The sequence below is a fragment of the Fusarium oxysporum genome, genomic scaffold, assembly GCF_000149955.1.
Source record: "Fusarium oxysporum f. sp. lycopersici 4287 supercont2.30 genomic scaffold, whole genome shotgun sequence".
Classification (NCBI taxonomy): domain Eukaryota; kingdom Fungi; phylum Ascomycota; class Sordariomycetes; order Hypocreales; family Nectriaceae; genus Fusarium; species Fusarium oxysporum.
Genome location: NW_017264845.1, coordinates 573736 through 597723, shown reverse-complemented (window position 1 = coordinate 597723; position 23988 = coordinate 573736). Strand labels below are relative to the sequence as shown.

Genomic DNA, 23988 nt, shown 5'->3' with positions numbered 1-23988 from the left:
TAGGACTTGAGTCCTAGAGTCCTAGATGACAGTCCTACGATCTGAGTTTTAGGACATCAAACTTTAACTTAAATCTTGAACGTTGAACCTGAAGTTGAGGGGGAACCATCAATTCTTCCAACACTCGTTAGCCAGTGACGCACGGATGTATCCGTCAGGACTAGGCAGTAGCGGAACCTCGGGACCGGCACAGGTATACCCGGATATGACAGGTCGTCACGACAATTGGCTATGTCTCTACGCCGCTTACGTAGCTTTGGAAAAAGAGGGGCACAAAAAAAAGCAAATAGAACGGTAATCACCGCCTTGCGTGACTCATCTGACAGAGGAGCAAACTGGAATTCTCATCGAAAAGTGCTATGTTCGTTTCCTTAGGTAAAGGCCTGACGTCGTTTTCTAGTTGCCCTTAGGTTTGGAATGCTGTAGCATAATGCTCACGAGTCGCAGATAAAACCAGCGAAATCCAGCAAGTAGGTACCGTAGCCGTTAATAGACAATCGCCACTAACAATATTCGATTATTCGCCTCGTAGTTACCTCCCGAAACGGCTGCAGCAACCTGATGGGTCGTTGACACCAAGACGATCCGCATTTTGATCGTCAAGTGGCGCATTTAGTGTGCGGGCATAGCGTTCCATAATCTCCCTCAAGACTCCAACATGTCTAGAGCCTATATGTATCTCTGCTGCTGCTTCATCGTCCGGTGCACGTCGACAAGGCTAGCCTACAGCATGCGGAACGTCAGACCCGCTCGTCTTACGTCGCTCGCTGCAGATGCCGAGATCAAGACGTATTACACTACGCAACCAGGAACAGCAAACTTGGCACTTGCCCGAAAATTGAGGCAGTCAACCAACTCGTCGGTCGGCCATGGGCGGACAAGCTCCCAATGACGACTCCACCGGGGTACGCGCCTTAACCGTTATCACTCCCTTCTTCTCTCTCGGTCTAGTTATCTTTATCCTCAGGATGTACACTCGCATTATCCCCGCATACAAGCTACACGCTTCAGACTACCTTATTACGATTGCAGTGGTAAGGCATGGACGCGAAAATGCAATTGACGCCTAATTAACTGGTCAGGTTGCAGAAATAATCACCTATTCGCTCTTTGCAGCGGCTGTCGCCAACGGCTTTGGACGTCACAATGAATACATCAGTCCAGCAAGCAGTATCGCCATCCTTAAATGTCTATTTGGAGTCATGATCACAGGACTGTGGGCGTCAACTTTCGCCAGACTTTCTATCGCATGCTTATTACACTCTTTCTCCATGTCGAGGTCATGGAAGATGGCTCTCTGGTTCATTATGGGATTTCAAATAGTTGCGCTTGCTGCAAGCGAGACTTTTCAGCTACTTGAGTGCCGCCCGGTGCGAGCCATGTGGGAACCAGTTGTTGATGCGAAATGTATGCCTACACAGAAAGTCTGGGTAATTGGCTACGTCTTCGTTGGTAGGCTTCCCTGTTCTTCCTGCTCTGAATATCTACCTATTGACTTATTCAAGGAGCCAGCATGTTTAGTGACTTGGTGCTGACCATTCTGCCAATCTTTCTTATCTGGAAACTGAGCAGAAGTGTCGTAGAACGCTGTCTTGTGTCTGTTTTGATGGGATTAAGCGTTTTTGCTACCATCACTACTGTGTTGAAAATCGTTTATATGAAGACATTTGACATTGACTCTCCTGATATCTTCCGAGCTACCATGCCTTTGTTCTTGTGGTGTCGAATGGAGGAATGTCTGATAATGACGGCAGCTTCTGCTCCACTGCTCAAAGCTCCGGTTGAATCGGTCCTCACTCGATTGGGATTTCCCACATTTCACAATTCAGTCAGACATCTCAACTCGTGGGACTCGATTCGAACACCTGAACATCACATCACGGGTAAGGATGCCAGCCGTGGCCAAAGATACGAGGGGGAACACCGCGAGAGGATGCCGACTTTCGTGGATTGAAGCCAAGCTTGAGGCTACAACGGGCTGCCAGGGATCCATTTTTCATCAGAATAGATGAGGGTTTCCCGACTACAGGCTACAACCTATCAATAGTCCCGAACGAACCTATTCTTGTAAATGAGACATAGAACGAGAAGTAGAATCAAGGAAACAGCACCGGTATATGGATATACTTCCAAACCGCGTCAAATATCCCAGTTTTGGCCAGCTTCAGGGCTAACTGGTACCAAAGTCACTTCCAGAACGATGAAAAAACACTGGCGACTTTTTAGGCCAAGCTGAGTTGAACCCAGGCTATGGACCAAGTGATACGTGGATACTATTTTGTATTGAGATCTGATTGAGCTAGGTCTGACTTTACCAATGCTCTTGCCAGAGTTATCTCTGACTTTAGTCTCGATCGAGGTCAGCAGTCCCAGCAGCCCAGCAGTGTGTTGTAGCTGGTAGGTGGTTTTTATTTCAAGCCTCAAACGAGTTTGGTCTGAAATTCCTTGTAGCAAAGATTGAACATTTACAAGCAGGCTTTGACTCAAATCAGTCTGGAGATCACATGAGATATCACAATACTATTCTAGATGACTGATAGTAAATCATTGGCTGTATTTGGCAAAGAAGATACAGTTCTAATCCTCTAGAGAGAGACCGGCAAGTTTCATGTCAAGTCTATCATTGCGTGGAAAGCTACTTAGGTGAAGGTAGAATAGATTTTTACTAATCTCAGAGTTGAAAGCGACGTAGTATGTCCTAAACGCGGCTCTGTAGAAAGTAGCCCTTTAGTTGGCATAGCCTTTCAGCAGGTCAGTCTTGCCTCTCCAGAAGTGTACGAATGGATCGGAATCCTAATTTACCTAGGAATTCATAGAGAAAAGTCAATCCGAAGCCGTTGGAATGCCCCTAGGCCAGGTGTTCATGCCCCCCTGCACGCAATCATCAAGTTCATGACCCTACGCAAATTTGGCTGCTCCAGCGATATCTCCGCATCAGTGACCACGCCACTGAGGCTACAGACCTTCCGAGGGTATTCCAAGCTTGTGAGAAGTGGTATCTTCACACACAACGAGTGTCAGCCTCCCTCTTCCTTCCGGGCTCCTGTTTAGCCGTGGATGAGTGCGGATATGCGTATTGTGATATCACGTACTAAAGTGATATTCATATTTATATTCACATATACGCAAAACATGTGCTAGGGTATCACCCTAGGACTCTAGCACGAGGGATATTACTATAGAACCTTAGCACCTATACTGTCAGACATCCTCAAATCAATCTAAATTAACATCAGAGTCTTCATCGCCGACACTATCAAAACCCGTATCAGTAATTACACCCTTACCACCATGAACAGCCTTCTGTATATACCCTTGACTCAGCCAGTTACCTATACATTCAACCTTCTCAAGATTCTCGCCAGTCATTTGGTCTCTATCCCAGGAGAGAGTACGTCGACCACCAGAGAATGTAGATTCCGGATCAGCTGATGTCCCGTTGTGCGTCTCGATGGTCTAGACGTGCACGATGACACAGGCCAGTAGAGATGTAAAAGCTAATTACAGTAGATCCAACAAAGGTAGATAAGATTAGATGGTCTTATCAGTTAAGGGTGCTGCAGTGGTATTCACGGGCGATAGCATTTTAGCCATCGTGATATCAGGTTTAGCTAAAAAGGAGTGTGATATATATTCACAGGGATAGATATCACTTTAGCACTTCAGCACAGTGTGATATCGCTTTAGCATCTCACAATACGCAAGTCCGAGTTGGGGGCGGAAGAGGGTGTCTTCGGTACGGACGAAGTTTCGGATGCTATGGCGATGGCTTGATGGTATAGATAATGGATCGAGGCGATGAAGAGTCTGCCGATAAGTCGTCCTAGAAAATGCAGCAGCTACTCAGAAGACTTTTTTTTACCTTAAGATTCTTGTCAATTTCTAATGGATCTCGGCTACACGGACAGAAGCTCTTGATTTCTCCATCTAATAAGTGGAAATAGGTCGGTTTCTTATATATAAGAAATTTTGGTCCCCGGTGACTATTATGTTGAAGAACTTGCTTTTTGGGAGACGTATGTGATACCAACTGATGGGAAGTCCGGACTTCCGGGCTGCCAGTCTGAACTGCCAGTCTGAACTGCTGGAAGGCCTTCCTTCCGGTTTCATCAAATGTACGACCCTTTTGTCTGTTGGATGTGACAATTCTGAATATAGAGGGGCTGCGATAGACTAGATTACAATCCCCCACCGCTCAGAAATTTACACAACTTGAAGCTTAGCACAAAAGATCACCGCTCCCTACAAATCCTACCATTTTATTTGCACCACATTTTGGCATAATGAAGCCATTCGCAAAAGAAGAAAAAAAAGAAAAACTGTGGTGTATTTTTTTTTTTTTACGTGGTGTCTTATCCTTGGGCTACGCTCTCACACATAGCCAACTTCGAAGCTGCGTCGAAGGCCTCCTCCGTCAACAGGGAGATAACAAGCCACTGGGTAAAACTGGACTACCAGGTTCATCAAGCGTCATTCAAAACTATCTAACAAGCTTGGAAAGCGCCAGGAAGCCGCCAGGTTTGACGGGTTTACTCCGAAAGCTGTCAATTGGTACTTCGATATCCGGGAGAACGAGCATGGCTGGATCAAGCCCGAGAATGCGGTTAACGTGGACGAGGGCGGCATAATGGCGGGTTTCGGTAAGACCTCTATAAGTTCCCTATGGTCTTTTGTACGCCATAACTGATTAGTTGTCCATAAGGCTTGGACAACCTCATAATTGGGAGTTCCAACCCGAAGAAGAAGGCGTTATTAAAAGGCGTTCAGTCGCGCACCTGGACTTCGTTTATGGAGGCTATCACCGCAACTGGCCGTGCTTTGAAACCGAGAATTATCTTTAAAGGGAAAGAGCTGCAGAAACAGTGGTTCCTTAACGAATTCGAATTAATAGCGGACTGGCACTACATCACATCCCCGAACGGCTGGACCGGCAACCATATTGCTCTCGAGTGGTTGAAAGACGTTTATCTACCTCAAACGGAGCCTCGTGATGCATCGGATGCGAGACTTATTATCCTTGGCGGTCATGGTAGCCGTGCACAGGTGAGTATTTTGGTGTTTTCGCTGCGGAGTCGCCTGCTATAGGGTCGTTAACGAGCAGTTACCGTAGAACGAGTGGATGGCGACGTGCTTCCTGAATAACGTCTACTGCTGCTACCTACCCGCACATTGTTCCCATGGTTTGCAACCGTTAGATAATGGAATTTTTAATGTCATCAAAGGTGCGTATCGGAAAGAACTCCAAAAACTGGCTAGTGTGACCGATTCTGCGCCGGTTGACAAAGTCAACTTTGTTCGGGCATACGCGAAAGCCAGGGAGGCGGCCATGAGGAAGGAGATTATTTTATCCGGCTGGAGGTTTACTGGAAATTGGCCTACCAACCGTCACAAAGCTCTAACACATCCGGAAATTCAACCGGACAAAGAAACACTGCTGGAACAGTTCCAGACACCGAGCCCTCCTCCACTGCCCTGAGATGATACGCCGAAAACGAGCCGGCAAGTGAAGGATATGGCCAAAGACAAAAGTCGACCGACCGGGCGGAAGTACAGTAAGATCGCAAAGGGGCTAGAAGCCTTAGAGATGAAGGAGGCCGTTCAGAATGAGCGAATTGCTGGCCTCGAAGAGCAGATGGCCCAGGTGCGGCGAGGGACGAAAAGAAAGATGGTACCGAACCCGAACCGACGATTCATGGCTCTAGCGGAGTCTCTAGCGACTGGAGAAGCTCTTCCCGACTCAAAGGGGGCAGAAATAGAGGTAGATGTGGATGAGGAGGTCGAGTCGGTGATTGAGGTGGGTGTCGGGTTAGAGGACGAACGTGAGGACTCTACGGTCGTAACAAAGCACTGCCAGCGCACACGCAGCGGTCAGGAGGTCACAAAACCACGTAGAGAGTAAAATTCAAATAACTTTATAGAAACTCTCTCTAAAGGGGCCCCATAGGGACACGCCTAGGCGCGCCTCCACTCCTGAAGCGTAGGCGTGCGGATTATGTCAGCCCTCAATTTGGCCCAAACTCCACTGTCGCGGTTTTCAGGGGCTGCACCCATTGCTGCTTTTGCTGGTCATAACTGTAGTCCCCAGGTCTGGGCTTCATCATAGCCCAAGCGACATTTCCTGATGATGTGCTCCCGCCAGAGGGTACATACGATTCACGAGAGGCTCTGCTCGCCGCTATCAACAAGTGGGCAGCACCGAGAGGATACGCGTTCATAACTGGATCTTCACGATCAACTAGCGGCAGGCAGATTATCACCTACGCATGCGATCGATGATGTCGTCCGCCTAGCGTGTCAAAAGATCGCCAGCGTAAGACTATTACGCGAGGAACCAATTGTCGGTTCTCAATTATCGCAAAGGAATCCCTAGATAAGGCGATTTGGTCTTTAAGGCATCGTCCGGACAGCCGGTTTCATTTACACAACCACGAGCCAAGCTGGCACAAATCGGCCCATCCAGTCCATCGGCAGCTCTCCGATGCAGACAAGTCGATAGTCAGCCGCCTTACGAATGCAGGAGTAGCGCCAAATGATATCAGGACTTATATCCGCCAGAATTCGAACACTATTGCAACGCAGCAAGATATTTATAATCGTATCGCAGATAGCAAACGAGAGCTTTGTGAAGGTCAGAGCACTATACACGCCTTTGCTAACCAACTGGATAAGGAAGAGTTCTGGAACCGAATGCGGCTTGATTTGAATGACCGAATCACGGCGGTGTTATTCGCCCATCTAGAGTCATTGGCATACATTCAGGCCTACCCAGACCTGCTTTTCCTTGACTGTACATATAAGACAAACAAATATGGGATGCCACTGCTTGATATGATTGGCGTCGACGCCTGCCAGCGATCGTTCTGTATAGCCTTTGCATTCCTTAGCGGCGAGACTGAGCAGGACTACCTATGGGCCTGGGACCGGCTCAGGCCCCTGTATGAACTCTGCCATACAAGGCTTCCATCGGTTATCCTAACAGACCGCGATAAGGCTTGTATGAACGCCGCAGAAATCTGCTTTCCATCCTCAATTTCACTCGTGCCTATGGCATGCGAATAAGGCAGTCCTCCGTTATTGCCAGCCGACATTCGTGCGCCACCAACAAGGATCAGAGGCCTACCAGCAAGGCCTGGCCGATTGGAATGAGTTTTTCAATCACTGGCATTCGATCATGAAGTCACCGGATGAAAAGGCATTTGACCGGCGCGTGCAAGAGCTTGAAAGGCGCTACTTACCACAATACATTGAAGAGGTTGGCTATATCAAGGCCAATTGGCTCGATCCGTACAAGGAAAGGTTAGTGAGGGCTTGGGTTGATCAACATCCTCATTTTGGTAATGTAGTCACCTCGCGGGTTGAGGGTATCCATGGGCTCCTTAAGAGCCACCTCAAGAAATCCACGCTAGATCTCTTCGAGGCTTGGAGGGCTAGGAAGCATGCGCTTCTCAATCAATTAGCCGAGCTGCAATCCAACCAAGCCAGCCAGCAAATGGGAATACCAATCGAGCTCTCTGTATCACTATACAGTGCCATACGTGGCTGGGTATCTCACGAGGCTTTACGCAAGGTGGAAGAACAGCGGAAGCTGCTCCTAAAAGAACACCTGCCCATTTGCACCAGTGCATTCTCCAGATCTCACGGCCTCCCTTGCGCCCATACTCTCCAGGCTCTACAAGAACAAAATCAGCCCCTTCGCCTGGAGCATTTTCACACACATTGGCACCTCAATCGCCATGGTGTTCACCAGTTACTACTGGAGCCTTGGCATCGACCCGATCGGATAGCCGCCGGTTCGAGTACTAGTAGACCACAATCAAGCACCCAGAGAGAGCCAAGTGCATTCGAGGCAGTTCAGGCAACAGCGCGGCCAAAGGCACAACCTAAATGCAGCAGATGTCACCAGATAGGTCATACAATGACTTCAAAGACATGCCCTCAACGACATGAGGAGCTTTTGAAGCCACCAGCACCGTCGGCGCAGGCAAGACCATTGCTGACGACATCTTCATCAGCATCATCTTTGCACGCAGGAGAAGCTCCAAGACCAACGTCTTCAGGATCATCAGAGCAGGCAGAGTCAGTGATAGATAGTGCCAGTTGCATTATCGTCAGTCTCGACGGCGCGGACAATATAGTGCCGGCAGCATCATCAGCAGCACCACCGGCACAGACAAGGATAATGCCGACATCAAGGTATGATGATCCTCGGGCTATCTATCTGAGATATGTTGCTGCTCGAGATGCTTGGTACAAGGTGCAGCCTCGTGGCAGTATTAAAACTAACCAGCAGTATCGGAGGGCGCTAGGTCTACCTCTGCGGTACGACAAATCTAGCTATCAATGGTGTCTCTATTGGAAGCAGATGGGTAAGCGCTGCGATACTCCAAACGGCTCCAGAGATTGGACTAAAGAGGAGATGATGGCCTATCTAGATTGGAGCAAAGCGGAAGATGACCGGGTCAAGGCTCAGGTAGCTGCGGAGATGGAACGCAGCCCTTTTTCCAGTAGAAAAGGTATGCATGATATCTGGGAGGCGGCAGCGGTAGATAGTGAGTCCCAGCAGGCCATCCATTCCGGTAGATAATTAAGAATTCATAACCGTTTAGGATCATAGTATTCTAAAAAGTAAAAACTGCATCAGAACGCGGAATTTCGACAGTGGAGTTTGGGCCAAATTGAGGGCTGACATAATCCGCACGCCTACGCGTTCAGGACAGGAGGCGCGCCTAGGCGTGTCCCTATGGGGCCCCCTCTTTAAAGCCTCGTTTATTAATTGAGAATTGGGCCTGTTTTTGTGGACATCAATATTTGGATTGTGTATGGGAAGATCGAAATTTTGGTGGTCCATTAGGTGGGGGTGCCCACTAGGTGGTCCTGGATGGTATACCGGACCCATTTTTGTATCTCTACGGCGCGGTCAAAATGTCGATTTGCATGAAGGCTTTTAGGAGGTAGCATCGTTTTGCGCCACAAAGGCAAGTCTAGCTATGAAGGTTATGACGGAGGAAGCGGCTAACCAATGAGAAGGTGTATCATCCACTCTTAATTAAAAAGCCAGCTAGAAGCTCGACAACCCCGTCACTTTTTCGGTGAAAGAGGATGTACAGGGGTGTGAGCCAATGAAAGACCGTGAATTTCCACTTTCACCGAAAGTGAGCCGGATAAAAGGGGTGTAGTGTTTGACTTGGGTAGATCTGCCGCTATTTAGCCATACCGGCCCGACATGGCCGGGCGGCTCCACAGAGCTCCTACGCATCAAGCCCTCTGGAGCTTAAAGTAGGTTACAGCAGTTCTAAACTGAGGTGATAATTAGAATGTTTTACGATATTAGCCTAAATCTACTACCTAGACTATCCTCGACTTGGTATTGTCTCTCGGCATTTGACGTCGCGTGATGTGGATTTGGTTAGTCTTGATCATGACCATGATCTGCATGCTCGGGGCCCCGAACCCGATGGGCAACCGATTATTTCCCGCCCAAATGATAATAAATAAATTGGACCCAAACCTGGCGCCTCAACCTGAATCTTTCATTTCAGCCCTCCAAGTGTAGCGACAGTACCGACAATGGCGACTATCACCAGACCATCGCTTAGCGAGAGCATCAACTCGTTCAGGGCCTCCGACCTCGAAATGCCGCCAGAGACTGTAAGGAGGGATAGCATCGTATTTACCACGGCCAATGTCACGCTTAAAAGGTCGTCTAAATCTCGTTGATCGTTCCAATACTTCGGGACTTACTCACAGCAATGGCCTTGGATACGTGATCCGCAACTTCACTTATACGACTTTCGTCATAGCCAAAGTACTTCAAGCTACCAGTTTCTGCAACTTCAAGGGCCCCTCATTGGACCAAAATACCTGCCCCAACCTTCCGCGGAAATTATGGTACCCAAGCTCTTCATTCCTTTCAGCTCTTCACGTGAAAGACACGATAACCCCCAGCTATCACCGGCCCATTAATGACACATTTACTTGCAAATGCAGCTTTGCAGGTACAAGCTCACGTACAACTTGCCCTTTGTGAATGACAGCACGAAGGGACTGCATATGCGCCATCTAGTACGTATTGGCCTCACTAGCACAGAGCATACGTGCGGACAAAGAACGGCCGACTTAAAGGTCTCAAGCTAGATTTATATGCCAAATAGTGGGAAACGGTGTGGATCATAACTAATTAATCAATACATAGTACGCTCCAACCGCCACATATATGATCTGTGATTGGCCATGGTGACATATCATTCCGTCTCAGCGCTGAACATAGATGGATGCTCGGCCAGGGTATCCCAAAAGTTTATCTCAAAATCCCACGGTTCTAAGTGCGATTGAAAATCCCAAATATTACCATCCGGTATTGTTGCCGAAATACCTGTACTTTGAGGTAGACCCGCCTGCCTATCTTGAGCATGAAATCGTATCAAAAACTTCTTGATAGTATCCACAGCCCTCGATAGCAATGCGTAGTTTGGCTCCATGGGTCGAACGATTGTCCCAAGGTCGACTTCAGTGACTACGATCCCTAGGTCACGGATAGTCTGGGCATCCTGGAGGGCATCGCACAGATTCCGCCCTTTGAGCATGGCTATCATTATGATCCCTATTGCTGGAAGGCCGTAGTGTGCCAGCTGTAGCTCGAATTAGTGACAAGATGGGCAACCAGTGGCTAAGAGAGGCTTCACTCACCCTCCACTCAAAGCTTGTCCCCGTTGAACACACCAACTGGTCTCCAAGGACAATCACTTCAACCACTAATGAGAGGATCTCCTGAGAGATTCTCACAAATTCAGGATCAGGGTTGGCTGGTGACCTTACACATAGAAGACGGAGAAGAAACAAGACATGGAGGTATCCAAGCCTTGTGCTGACGAGAAAATCCCTTTCCCAAGCTCCCTCATCATGATTCTTCAAGCTCCCCTTCATACGAAAGCTCTCTGGCAGCGAAGCCCACTGTTGCTCAGCCCTCTCCCGAAGACCACTTGTATTTTAAATCAGCAAATGTAGTCTACAGCTCTGGGGCGCTTCATAAGTCGCAGGCGAGATAGTCTTACCAAACTCTTCCACTCAAATTTTCCTTGATCTCTTCGCTGAAAATATCCAGTATTTCTTCCTTCAAGGAGGCGCAAGCCGCTGTCCAGCGAGTTTCAGCCCAAGCAGACATTTTAGAGTCAGCAGGCCATTGCAAAATGTCACGGAAATGCCCAAAGGACGAATTCGCCTCCACTTCAGTATTGACTGACCATCTCAATATGGCGTTGAGGCGGCAAAACTTCTTTCCGAGTCGCGGGGGACGTCCAAGAAATATTGCCCAGTTCTTGTCGGCCGAGTAGGTCCGTGCCAGGGCGGTCCTACGGATATTGATAAGAAATTCGGGCAATTCATTCATGGCCGCCAACTTCTCGTGATAACCGAGCGTTGCGATTGAAGTGATGACGTCGCCCAGTTTGCGATATGAGTAATATGCTAAAACGAGCATAAGCGGTGGGCAATGGGCAGATGAGCGGGCACTGGAAAGCGGACATACACTGAATTCCAAAGACGTACGAGTAGGAGATGAAGTTCTCGTACTGAAAAACCAACTGTAGGTCGTTGAGTTTGTCAAGTGAAAGGATTGCTTCGACGGCAGTGTCAGTCAACTTGACGGCCAAAGACATGAGTTCTTGTCGACGGGTGCCATCTAGATACAGTGGCGGGAAAGGATAAACCTCTGATGACGCTCGGATAACGGCACAGATGAGAAGACCTAGAGTCTCCAGACGTGCATTGGAGCCCAAGAACTGTAAGCAAAACTCGTGGACATCCAGAGGTGGCTCTACGAGCAAAGGGTGTCTTGAATTTTGGATGAGTAGCCTGGCATAACATAAATACCTATTTCTTCCTGGTTGAGTGGATAAAGAATGGAGGCTGTCTAGAGCATCAAGGCATATGTCCACCAGAGGTTCAGCGAGAGCAAGATTGGCCCCAGTTGCGCGCCAGAATGAGATCAAATCTTTGAAAGCGGCCGCTGAGAATGAGGCCAGCAACTGTGTCATGCAGTCTGCCACCTTGCTAACATGAACCTCATCTTCGAATCCAAGTGACAACTCCTGGGTTGCGTCATATGGTAGAGGGCTCAAATACCGGGCTGGGACCTCATCTTGAGATAGCTGGCTGAAGATGGCAGCATGGCTTGATGCGCCGAGATAGCCTGGATTTGGATAACTAGTCCTGGCATGAATGGAAGATGCAGGAGGGCTGGTAGCAGCGACAATTGTGGTGGAAGCTACCGTGACGCTAGATAAGTCATAAGTCTGCACAATCACATGATAAGATGCTGGAAATGCATACGGAGTACGAGGCTCGCCACGAGTGGAGAGATTTGGCGTAACTCGCCATCGTTTCCGAGAGCCCAGGGGAGTTCGATACACGCACTGAGAAGGCTTGTCGTTGGCGAGACAGCGACTGCAGGCTGGTCTCCCGTGATCGCAAGAGAGCTTCGAACGCCTGCACGGCTCACAGGCAGGAATTCTGGGGCCCCTCGGCGGCGGCATTTTCAACTGTTCACACTGCCAGGTAGGACGAGTCGGAATTTAAGTCCCTCTCACGGTTGTTCGGATATTGGTTTACCCCGCAGTTCGAAATTCCGAAATCCGACCCAGCTCTGTTGAATGACGGCCATGATGGGTTAGTAACCAAAGCCTCTGCCAATCATCATCGTCCATGGCTGCTAGTGACTGTCACCTCGCTGATGGTCATCATGAACGTAAAGAAGTACTAACAGTAATCATATGAACATGATATACACGTGAAGATCTTGTTGAAAATACAGTATTCTGTCTGCTCTTTAACCCACGTTTGCTCCTCATCAGGCTGCTTTGGACATCCATTCCTGAACAAGACCTTTGAAGTCGCGCAGACAGTATGGTTCCATAATTTCCTTATACCAGGATGCTTTCTGATGATATGACAGGCCAAGGTCGGACAAGAGCATATCGACGTATGGAATACTGTCAAAAACAAGGTCGGGGCATCTCTCCCCCGCTCCACCTACCTCTTTCGGTCGTCTCATTCTTTGAAATTCGGTGTGATAGAATGTGTCACGTTCAATTACTCCCATATCGGGAGAGTGTTGAGAGCTGGTTACCAGCTGAGGGATCTTGTTGTTGAAAAAGGCTGTGATCCAGAGCGCTTGGACTTGAGCTATTATAGATGTGTGAAGGGTCAATTGCGAGCCGATCACGGCCAGGTTTCGTTCCCTGATGACGCTGGGGTCACATGGCAGCATGAATCTATACAGTCGAAAGGGAGAAGGAGAGGCGTCTGTCTTCACAGCCATGGTTGCGGTTTCTATGAGCTTCGCATTCTCTGGGCCAAGAGCCACGGGTACTTGCCGCATCGGCTGCTCTCTGAGTGCTGGAGCATCGCGGAGAATGTCAGCCTTCACCCTGGCTTCCAATCTCTGGTTGCCAGAAGTAGAGCCAGGGAAGCCGAGATGATCCCCAAGGCCCTCTGGCAGGAATTGTATATTGGGTCTCGCCTCCCAACCGGTACAGCAGATGACGGCGTCAGCCTCAATGATGGAACCGTCAGATAGGTGGACAGCAGTCTCTGTCAACTTAGTGACCTGAGCAGCATGGGCTATGATCTGACCATTCTTGACCAGTTCAAACCAGCTTGTTTCATAATTATGGATGCTTAGAGAGTTTCCCATCCAGAAGGTTGAAGACCATGGTCTCAATGCCACAGTGCCAGGACTGTTGTTGTAGGCATTGAGTTGGTTAACCTTGTTGTCCAGGTGATTCCAGAACAGGCCCGAGAGCTTTCGCCCGAGCCATGTACGGTGGATCAGGGCTCGCAATGGCCATGCAGACGAACCATAGGGGTTAGGATCAAGCCAGGTGAAGAGTCGAGTTGCTGAGGCTGCAGAGATGGACCAGATGTAGCCTGTCATCCTGGCTGGCCAGCACCAACTTGGGCCTCCACCCGACCGTCTCATGACCATGTGAACCTTTGCTCCAAATCGAGTGGAGGAGCTGTAGCAGACATCCCAGGCTGACTTGTTTCCGCCAATGACCACTATCTTTCGAACGCCATCTAGGTCCTGCGCACGGAGCCTGAAGTCTTTCGCGTGAAAGACGTGCCCCTTGAATGCCTCTCGCCCAGGTAGAGTAGGCATGAAAGGCTCTGATGGCAGGCCAGTTGCCAGAACAAGTCTTGAGGCAACAAGAGTCTTGTGCTGCTCGACTTGGTGTCTTACTCTAGATTGTTCAACGTCTTCCAAGGTCAAGAATGAGACCTGCCAGTCCCCGCTGGGTGGCCTCATAGCTGATTTCACTTTGGTCCTCAGACGAATGAGCGAGGTCAATCCAAACGCGTCGCAGAAGTCGCAGAGATATTTGTATACAACTTGGCCGGGAATGTGCTGTCCAGGCTCGACACTGTACTGCTTGGGGTCGAGAGGAAAGTCGCTGAATTCATACGTGCCAACCAAGTTGTTGGTCTTTAGCCCTGGGTAAAGTCGCTCATTTGCCCAGGTACCACCAACCGACATGGCGTAATCCATGACCAGAATCTCAGCTTCTGGGTGGACTTCACGATAAGTCTTGGCCATCGCCAGACCATGCCAACCTATGAAGCGTGTCAGGTAAATGCTAGTTCCAATACGAAGAAGAGTAGCTGACCAGCACCAACGATGACGAGCTCGAATTGTTCCATGATAGTTGTTCGACTATTGTACCAGAGACATGTACCGTCAAGTCGATACTGCAAGTAATTGAAAGAGACAAGTTAATTGAATCTTGAATATTCCAGGCAGAATGTAAATGTGAAACACATCAGGCTTGCATCACATCGCCTCTGCTTGGTCTCCTAATATCATATTCACTGGACACCTTTTTCCAGACGCTTTGTTCCGAAACTGATTCGAATGACTTACTGGGAGCTGGAGAGCATAAATTAATGTCGCAGGCCGGGCATGGTCTCAATGATCCTCAGGAACAACAGCCCTTAGTAATCAAGCTGGGTGATTTAAAGTAAAACCTGTGGGATGGAATACCCCACAGAGAAGAAAGAACCAATCAACTCACTACTGCTGCTCATTATGAATGACCCGACCTTCAATCCACTTTAAGCACATCCAGTGCGACAATTAAAGCAAGAATCGGAATTCAAGTCGGATAGTTGTCAGCCTTACAAAGCATCGGATATTGACAATTGCCGGACAGCCAATCGGATATTCTACATGTATCGATTCCCCCGCATTTGACATGGTAGTCCATTCAGAGACAATAAAGGAAGCTTCCACCAACTCTGTAGGCTGTTTGACAATCGATTCATTTTCACCGGCAGTATATCACATCAGTCGTAAACCCCCCTCTAGCAAACTGTTCATCATATATTTTGCGCCATCATGGGCCAAGATGCTGCCTCCGTTTTGGATCTCTCTCTCTGGCCTACAGCACAGGCCTTTGTGTCTCGATGCGCAGAATTTCTGCAAGAAGTCGAAGACTTGTAAGTTTACTCTTTTGTCCACAACTGGGAGGCAGGTCCCCCGTCAGTTTATACAAGTGTTTCTAATACGGTTACACAGGACACCTAGCAAGGATCTTGAGGCAACGCTAAACGCAGAGTATGGCCCAGGCAACCCACACTATGAGGCCTTGTGCTCCTACATACGACAAGGGCTCGAGGAGGGATGGGTCGCACAAACAGAGCTAGACGGCCGTAAATACCGTCGCGGTAAAATCACTATGCCTGTCGCTGAGACCAGGTACTTCAGCATCACAACCGTTTTTATGGATAGTCAAGAGGAGTATGCGGGTCAGTACCACGTTCATCCGTATGGTGAGATCAACTGCGTCGTGCAAATCGACAAGACGGCAGAATTGAAGGGAATGCAGGGTTGGCAAGGCGCTGGTTGGACTGCACCTGGGCCAGGTACACACCATTACCCCGAGGTTCGAGGTGGTGCTCTGGTAGCACTCTTCTTCCTTCCAGCAGGCCGCATATCTTATAATGCAAAGCCCGGAGAGCCACAGCCTATATCTATATAGCTTGATAGTAATGAACAGTACATAAACAACACAAGAGACCGAGACAGAACTTTACTAAGAGCTTCTAGCTAGAAGCCTAACTATAAGTCTAAGTGATCTTACCTAGCTAAATTATTTAATTTCTATATAAAATAAAGGGAATTTGATAGAGCGGCATGACGGTTTTGATACAGAGGCATGACCTTACAGCGGCATGACTTTAAATAACATTCAATTGGTCAGTTCTTCGCGGACCCATAAATACTTCCTGACGAACCCAGTGTGACCAGCTCTCTTAACATGATGTCGCACTGGATGTGCTTAAAGTGGATTGAAGGTCGGGTCATTCATAATGAGCAGCAGTAGTGAGTTGATTGGTTCTATCTTCTCTGTGGGGTATTCCATCCCACAGGTTTTACTTTAAATCACCCAGCTTGATTACTAAGGGCTGTTGTTCCTGAGGATCATTGAGACCATGCCCGGCCTGCGACACTTGCTTAACTTGTCGGGGATTGCGGGGATTATTACCTCTGAGAGTACGGAGTAAGTGCAGGGTAATAGAGTTCTGAGCCTGTGCGCTGGTGACATCAGGGTTAAGTCATCTGGGGTTTTGAATATGATTTGTCGATTGGAGTGATCACTGATGAATATTATTGGCTACTCCGTGCTTCTGGTGACGTGTCTAGTCCCCACGTACGGTATTATGTTGCATTTATGGATTACCGCGCAACAGTAGATTAGTTAAGGTGCTTAACCACAGCATACGGTACTGTCATTTTAAGGATTCGTCCTGCGGAAGGTCTTTTCAATCAACGTGAGGATTAAGAGGGTTTGATGCGGATCGCAGGGGGGTAAAAGGACAATATCCGCATTGCCGTCCATATCTTTACCATAACTAAGTATCGGTCGCAATTCTGATTCGTTTGTCTGTGCCAAGATGCCCTCAAAGTCTATAATCGACACTGACCAACTGCCAGGGCGTGCGGTTGTTGTACCAGTCTACGCTTTATTTATCCCCAAGTCCTGTACGCTGACTGCATCGCTAGTCAAATTTCCCCAGTTCCGCTCCAGCATCTATAGCGGTACCCTTAGCTCAGCCTGGCTGATCAGCCTCTGGGCTCTTAAAAGCAACCCGCCTGTGGGCTGCAAGCACAGCAGGGAAGTCTCGTGGCTCGTTTGTTACAACACCCTCTTAACCCTCTGGAATTCAGGGCTCCTGACCCACCATGATCCTTCTCTGCACACCATCGACTGCTAGTAAGGGTGGCAAGTGGAAGATATGATTGGCGGTGTTTCCAAAATCATCTTAAAAAGCCTGCGCAAAAAGAAAAAGTCAGAGTGGTCACACTTGCTCGTCACCTGTAAGGCCACCCTGTCTTGCTGTTCATGCGGAAGGGAAAGGCACATTTTTGATTCAAGATAGATGCAATAACCATTCCCTATTCTACAGAATGCTTCTGACTGAGGCAAACTAAACAGCCGAATCTGAGTCGAACAGTGACAATTAGCGCACCCAACTATCATGTTATATCCTTGACACATTTCTCACTTGGAGCCCAAAGTTAAGACACCCCAATGTCCCATTTGGCGGGAAAATGAGTCTAAATATCGAAACGGGACATAATAGAGTAGTCTTAAAATGACAGACTCGCTTGATTAAACAGGTTAGATACTAAGAATAAGAAGCCTACTAGTCTACATGCAGGTTGCGCCATGATCACAATCATTCCTCTGCACTTTTGACCTCCAACTTGAATGAAATTCCATAGGCTCGATTTCCTTAGGCAAACGCCACATAAAAGATTGTAGCAGTTCCTAGATTATTTCGTCTCCAATACGACCCTCTGCGGGTATCTCAGTAATACCTTGGAGCGAAATGTTCCGGAAGGACTCTGCAATGTCCACTGATGTATCACCATAGCTGTCATTTATTATTCTGACATGCACTTATCGTGCTTATGTCATGTTCCAACGATATGAGAGCTGGGGGAAGTCAAGCTATTCAAATTTCTTTTGTGCTTCATTTGCAATATATTGATGACGAGTAGGGAATAGATGGGGAGAGCGTGGTGCATGGCCGTTCACCATGCCACCTTACAATGTAACAGCTGCTGAAACGCATCGGCATATGCCGTGGGAGAAAGTGGTGGGGAAGAAAGGGTTGAAGGTAGAATGTGGTTTTTTTTCGGGTGTCGCGGAAGTTTCAAGCTATGTACACACGAGAAATGTCGATATTACCAAAGGCCGCCACCTGCCAAATATCTAGCACAAGCAACCATCTTTCACCTGGAGTAACTTCACTCTTTGAACAACTATGTGGCGCACTTCAGTTATTCCTCCTTGCTTGTGGATGAACCCCTCTGGAAATCAGAAAGTTGGTGGATTATCTAATCGACCGTTCTCGACAATCGCAAAGACAAGGGTGCATTATGTGCGATGAGCAAAGGTGACCAAGCTCTATTAACCAACATACAGAGCCCGGATGTTGGATAGTACAGGCAGAGGCTGTACATAAACCAAAATAGTAACATGAGTTACCAGTAATTAGGGAAAGCCGGCCAATCTACGCAATAACCTGATTGCAGGCAGTCCATATGACCTGATCTGTTTTAAATTACCAGCTGTTGTTGATGCATGACAGAAGCCCCTCTACGATGCAAAGACGCGGATTTTTTTTTTCTTTTCTTTTTTTTTTTTTTTTTTTTTTTTTCAGAACACGGAGGAATATCTGATAAATCTAAACTTTCTGGAACCGAGCCTAAAGTTAGGGTAGTGATGCTTAGGCCTATAAAAGATTTTCTTTTCTCTGTCTCTTTTACCCACAATTTGCGTGGCGTGACGAATCTTACAAGCAAAGTGGGATTGTCTCGCGACCACATATTTTACTTCGTATTGCTCGTCTCTAGGTTGATAGGAGCATGAGCGTATTCGCATGGAAACGTGTATCATGAAAGCAGACTTGCACTCATAGCATCACATGCTTCGCATAATAAGTATATAAATTTGATTTACACATCTATGTCAGTCTCAAAACATATTTCTGTATTCCGGTAGATGCCCTTATGTAATCTTCTTAACATAATTTCCCTGGCTAGCGCGCCTCATTACAAAGAGCACAACACAAGTCGATACGATAACACGTCCAGAATGCCACCCACGAACCAGAAATCGTACCGCTATGTCATAATCGTCAAGATTGAAGATAGCGATCTGACTTACGAAGGCAGATCATTAAGCACCTGGTATGAACAAAGCCGGCGGGAAGCAGTGCGGCAATCGTCGAGCACACATCAATTTCATAACCGGCATAGCAGTCGTAGTGCCCACCAAATTAGTTACGAGAGAGCAGTCCATGCGAGCTCTTCGACTCCTAATATTTAATTCCTACGAGCGTTGTATGGGAAAAGATACAAACAACGGAAGTAGTCAGAGTGGCCGAAACACTGGACCAGAGCCAGTGTTGCTAATAATAATAAACAATATCATATTGCCAATATGGACCCCTTCGCAATATTATTGTATTGTCAAGGGGTTTCTATTATATTACCAAACATAACCGTGACTCATATTGTATTTATTGCCAAGAACCCAATATTGCAGACTTTTGATCTCTGCTTTGAGCATTTGAGTTGTATTCCTCTCTTTCTTTAGTATTCCTTGGGTTAACTTAAGACAATTATCCCTAGTGAGCTCTTGAAAGGTTTCCCGTAGTAAACCTTTCTTCGATTTTTTTCCACAACTCGTCTGTCGTTGTTGTAGATTTAAACTGTCTACTAATCACCTCGTCTTGAAATAAACCGACGTCTGGGACCGAAAAATAAACTATTTTCCCTTGTCACAGAGAGTATATATTATCGTATTATGATCATGGTCTGCTCATCATGGTGTATAATAGGCTTGGACCATTGGCTTAGGGAAATTGGTTTTTACAAATGCAGGATTACCTGACCTTCATGTTGATAGATGCGGATATCAATCCGGTTTTGGCCCGAATATCGAAAGACATCTCTCTAATTACCGATTTTTCAAAACGCCACAACTATCGCATTACCCCTTTTCTATGTACCAAACGTGGAAGAACCTATAACTACGCTTTGGTTTATTTACCGAGCCTAATTTGGGTAGATTTAGGCTTGAAACAACTCAATACATTCTACCACCTACCTAGCATGTTCCACATTTTATCCATATAAAGATTTCCATGAACTACGACGCGCTTCATCTGGGACTTGTTGTTAGAACACTATCATACTCGTTATTTTAGTAAAATGATCAACAATCGAGATGTAGAGTTCCAGAATGTCACTCTCCAGCAGATCAAGAAGCCTAGAAACCTTGTGTGCTGCTGGGTCCCCTCCGTATTCTTTCCAAGCGTCGGTCAAGTCATCTCCGTGTTCCATCATGATATCGTAAGCGCCTTGTTGCCTCCTGTCAAGCTTGAATGGTCGCCGGTCCGCCTCGCCTTCGAAAGACATACACCGGACAATGTAAGCAAGTAGCTGTTTAACCACAAGCGTATACCGTCTTTGAATCTCTAGTTTAAATCGGAAATGAAATGGCTTGGCCCTGTCCTTGTCAAGCTCTTTGCGATTAACTTCAAATAAAGCATTCCAAAGAATAATATCGGATGTGATGACGCCTTTGGCGCGATTGACCATCTGATCGAATGCGATATGTATGAACCCAAGTTGACCATCGTCCGCCTCGCCCAGAACGTTCGGATTCACTTCGTATTCCAGGCCGATCAAGTCCCTCAAGAAGCCTTTTTTCCCGCTAAAGTCCTTCAAGTGAAGAGCAGAACCAATTCGACGAAGCCACGCTCTAGCGTAGGAAAGCTGGCTGTTCCTCGCGTCGATACGCCTTGCTTCTCGAATCCGAATATCTCTATCCCAGAGTTGGCACGCGGAAAGCGCTGAAGGTGGTACTATTGTGAGATGTATCTCCTGCTGTTAGCCCTTGAGGCGGGAGGCGAATGAAGTTGAGGTATTTCGGCTTTTAATGTAATCTCCTTCGCATCTTCGGCTGATCCAATAACTTATTGTAAACTCTTAATTCCTTCTCTACTTTGGTCGATGACTTGGCCTCTTGGGCTGACGATGTCGAGAAGGACGATACGGTCCGCATAGAAGGCCAGCTTGAACAGTGCATCGGTGCCGGTGCCTTCTCGCATTCTGATAGCCGACAGGAATCAGAGCAGTAAGTTTCTCCTTCTGTCTGGGTGCCGCAACTGAGGCAGGGATCATACAGCCATTCTTGGTCTGACGACATATTGGAGAGTGCCGGAAAGTTTGGCGTTGTTGGGGAGTAAGAGAGCGACGGCAGGGCTGGCACATATTTGTAATACAGAGCTCTAAGCGTTGTGGAGCAAAGTTGCTCTATCTAGCCACTGATGCAAGAGTTAACGCGCAACAATCGCCTCTTCAGTCAACTCCCCACCCTCTCTCCAACTCATAGACCATGTTCTACATATGTACCTGCTCTTTTTGGATCCTCGCCACCTACGTCCCAATGTTCATCATATATCCTGATCAATTTGTTCCCACTGATTGATTAGCTTCAATATACAGAATCTCTTCTAAGCGCAGTAGTTGACCCATCAATAGTAGCAGAGCGCTACTCAGATGATTCCTTGCAAATACAATCCCCCAGGTTGGACGCAATAATGACCTTTGCTATCGCTGAACGGTGGCCAAATGCCGGCAAATGGTTGAACAGGCACCTAACAGACAAATAGGTAAGATCTGCTAGCATAGTCGAGTGACCTACGCTGGAACCAGCCTAGCGAAGTATGTTCTGATATTATATCTCGTTCTGTCAGTATGTCGACACACCCTTAGGCGCGGATGAGTCCAGCATGAGGTTACTGGTCACAGGTGGGGGGGAGGATTACCTCAACATCCTGGATGACTTAGTACCGAGTTTAAACAAGATGCAATGCATAGAATTAAAATTATTTCGCCGCTTGGGGGGCGGGGGAGGGTTCTGGACTCAAAGTACAGTGTGGGTAATTATGCTATTTACAGTCCGGACGATTTGGTCCTGATGCTCAGAGCCCCACAACTTCTTACACCGAATGGTCCAGCCAGTTTTTAACCCTTCAGTGACACGCCAAGTTCTCCAAGTGTTTGACGTCCTATCTTGCATAGCTAAGCCTCTTCGGCTGATTCTCGCTTGCATGCTCTCAAGTGATTCGTGCGGAGGAGCCTAAATGTCCCCGCAATATAAAATATCTGTCTGCAGTGACTGCCTTGAGTATCTTGCACAGCGTCGACAGCGGTAAGATTAGTCTCCATGCCTTGATCGTGCGACCACCCTTTCATGCATTTTTAAAAGGATTCCCTCTGCACTATTCCACTAATAGGGCACCTTCCTGTGTACTGGTGAGGTCCGAAGAAAGGTGGACTCGCTCTTTGTCCACTGGCCAGAGCTGTTTCCAGACCATCGTCGGTAATCTATCCTCTCCAGGATCTTTCTACGGTTTGGGTCCCATAAACTCCTGTTCTACATTCCTATTTGCAACTCCGTGACGTGCGGTTACTGGAAAGCATCGCCTTAACTCCATATTCATAGCGGTACGAGACGTTATAGATCAACTCTAACTTAACCAGAAATCATAAATAACTCTTCACGTGGTTTCTTATCCCTTATTTCTAATATTAACAGACAGAGGTAGCTATTAACGTCAAAACTGCCAGTATGAGCCCCAAGCAACCTCATCCGCTTGGTGTTCTCGCGGTCCCTCGTAGACGGATAACCCTCGTCCATATTCAGTGAAGGATAACGGTAGAACTGACTGAGTAAAGCCCATCGAATCAGGCGGCATAGTAGTCGTTTGAAATGGTCCTAAACCCATCATATCAAACATGACGCCTGTAACCTCCGAGGTGCCAGATTCCGGCTGAGAAGAGATTCTCGGGGTTAACAGGAAACTACCTCCATTTAGACTCTGCGTATCCAACTCTTTGGCGCCGCTAGCACCACTTGGGCTTCCATGGCAGGGGCTCAGAGAATTACCATAGGTATCAAAGGCAGTAGAGCAAGCGACTAGCCTATTCACACACTTCTGCGCCTCATTCGTGATGTATTTCTGGATGAGAACGCAATTGCATTCTGTATGCCGCAGTAATTGGGTCTTTAGGTGGTAAGTTTCGGCGGTTAGAGAGTCGAGACACGTCATGAGATACCGATTCTGGTCCTCCATAGCTTCTTCTTGAGAAGCGAGTGCTAAGGCTTCATCACGCTTGCGGAGACGACACTTATTCGCCGCAATGCGATTACGTTCGAGCACTCGGCGCCGGCGAGGATCCTTGGGAAGATTATCATCATCAAACTCCTCCTGTTGATCCACTACCTTCTGCTCTTTTGGCTGCTTCTTAGGTTTTCGGCCCCTTTTCCTTGGCTTGGGTGACTCTACAGCCTGCCCAAAGACACTGGACTCGAAAAGTGCCTCATTTTCTTGTGATTGTCTTCGGTTGTGGGCCCGCCGGTTTAACTTCTTGTCTCCCATAACGGGTGGTAGTATATTTTGCAGTATTTCGCTACCTCCAAGGTTCTTGAATTGCGCGGGCTGAGTCGGCAATGTGTTGTAGGTGGACCCGACACCCACTTCCATCAGGACCGGCGAGGCATCAATTGCCCCCTTAAAGAATGAGCTAGCGCCTATTTGGCTTGGCGTTGGCCGATATGTTATATGGTTTCGAGACATTGAGGAAGCGGTACTCATCATGCAGGATGGTGGGATCATCAGTACGGTGTGGTGGCGATAACTTCTGGGTGAGAACAAAAGGCAAGCTCTCCCAGCAGTGAAGAACAGGACTATAAGAAGATCATATAAAGTGATCTAGGTCCGTGGATTGTAAATACCGGCACCGTTAATAAGCTGCGATGAGAGGTCTTCAAAGGCCGAGGTTGACATCCTGGATATGGCAAAAGAGCGAATTCAAGTAGAGTTGCCCAAGTAGGCGGGCCAAACGACATG

The 23988-nt window shown here is 47.7% G+C and overlaps 10 protein-coding genes across 10 annotated transcripts; 6 read left to right on the top strand and 4 right to left on the bottom strand.

Moving 5' to 3' along the window:
• Window positions 1-658: 658 nt before the first annotated feature.
• On the top strand, window positions 659-892 carry FOXG_16066 (uncharacterized protein; the record flags this gene model as incomplete). The annotated part of the gene is made up of 1 exon (XM_018396148.1): window positions 659-892. The coding sequence occupies one exon, from the start codon at window positions 659-661 to the stop codon at window positions 890-892; it is 234 nt and encodes a 77-aa protein (XP_018256456.1).
• FOXG_16065 (uncharacterized protein) lies at window positions 870-1954 on the top strand (the record flags this gene model as incomplete). Its single annotated transcript, XM_018396147.1, has 3 exons — window positions 870-1034; window positions 1083-1452; window positions 1506-1954. The coding sequence occupies 3 exons, from the start codon at window positions 870-872 to the stop codon at window positions 1952-1954; spliced, it is 984 nt and encodes a 327-aa protein (XP_018256455.1).
• Window positions 1955-7171: 5217 nt separating this feature from the next.
• FOXG_22224 (uncharacterized protein) lies at window positions 7172-8584 on the top strand (the record flags this gene model as incomplete). Its single annotated transcript, XM_018402623.1, has 1 exon — window positions 7172-8584. One exon carries the CDS (start codon window positions 7172-7174, stop codon window positions 8582-8584), a length of 1413 nt encoding a protein of 470 aa, XP_018256454.1.
• A 983-nt stretch (window positions 8585-9567) lies between these two features.
• FOXG_22223 (uncharacterized protein) lies at window positions 9568-9717 on the top strand (the record flags this gene model as incomplete). Its single annotated transcript, XM_018402622.1, has 1 exon — window positions 9568-9717. The coding sequence occupies one exon, from the start codon at window positions 9568-9570 to the stop codon at window positions 9715-9717; it is 150 nt and encodes a 49-aa protein (XP_018256453.1).
• A 524-nt stretch (window positions 9718-10241) lies between these two features.
• FOXG_22222 (uncharacterized protein) lies at window positions 10242-12530 on the bottom strand (the record flags this gene model as incomplete). Its single annotated transcript, XM_018402621.1, has 5 exons — window positions 10242-10628; window positions 10687-10978; window positions 11052-11463; window positions 11525-12273; window positions 12328-12530. 5 exons carry the CDS (start codon window positions 12528-12530, stop codon window positions 10242-10244), a joined length of 2043 nt encoding a protein of 680 aa, XP_018256452.1.
• A 314-nt stretch (window positions 12531-12844) lies between these two features.
• FOXG_16064 (uncharacterized protein) lies at window positions 12845-14694 on the bottom strand (the record flags this gene model as incomplete). The annotated part of the gene is made up of 2 exons (XM_018396146.1): window positions 12845-14607; window positions 14661-14694. 2 exons carry the CDS (start codon window positions 14692-14694, stop codon window positions 12845-12847), a joined length of 1797 nt encoding a protein of 598 aa, XP_018256451.1.
• A 694-nt stretch (window positions 14695-15388) lies between these two features.
• On the top strand, window positions 15389-16031 carry FOXG_16063 (uncharacterized protein; the record flags this gene model as incomplete). Its single annotated transcript, XM_018396145.1, has 2 exons — window positions 15389-15489; window positions 15569-16031. The coding sequence occupies 2 exons, from the start codon at window positions 15389-15391 to the stop codon at window positions 16029-16031; spliced, it is 564 nt and encodes a 187-aa protein (XP_018256450.1).
• Window positions 16032-20278: 4247 nt separating this feature from the next.
• Window positions 20279-20926, top strand: FOXG_16062 (uncharacterized protein; the record flags this gene model as incomplete). The annotated part of the gene is made up of 2 exons (XM_018396144.1): window positions 20279-20497; window positions 20627-20926. The coding sequence occupies 2 exons, from the start codon at window positions 20279-20281 to the stop codon at window positions 20924-20926; spliced, it is 519 nt and encodes a 172-aa protein (XP_018256449.1).
• A 119-nt stretch (window positions 20927-21045) lies between these two features.
• FOXG_22221 (uncharacterized protein) lies at window positions 21046-21278 on the bottom strand (the record flags this gene model as incomplete). Its single annotated transcript, XM_018402620.1, has 2 exons — window positions 21046-21181; window positions 21256-21278. 2 exons carry the CDS (start codon window positions 21276-21278, stop codon window positions 21046-21048), a joined length of 159 nt encoding a protein of 52 aa, XP_018256448.1.
• A 1414-nt stretch (window positions 21279-22692) lies between these two features.
• On the bottom strand, window positions 22693-23715 carry FOXG_16061 (uncharacterized protein; the record flags this gene model as incomplete). Its single annotated transcript, XM_018396143.1, has 1 exon — window positions 22693-23715. The coding sequence occupies one exon, from the start codon at window positions 23713-23715 to the stop codon at window positions 22693-22695; it is 1023 nt and encodes a 340-aa protein (XP_018256447.1).
• Window positions 23716-23988: the final 273 nt, after the last annotated feature.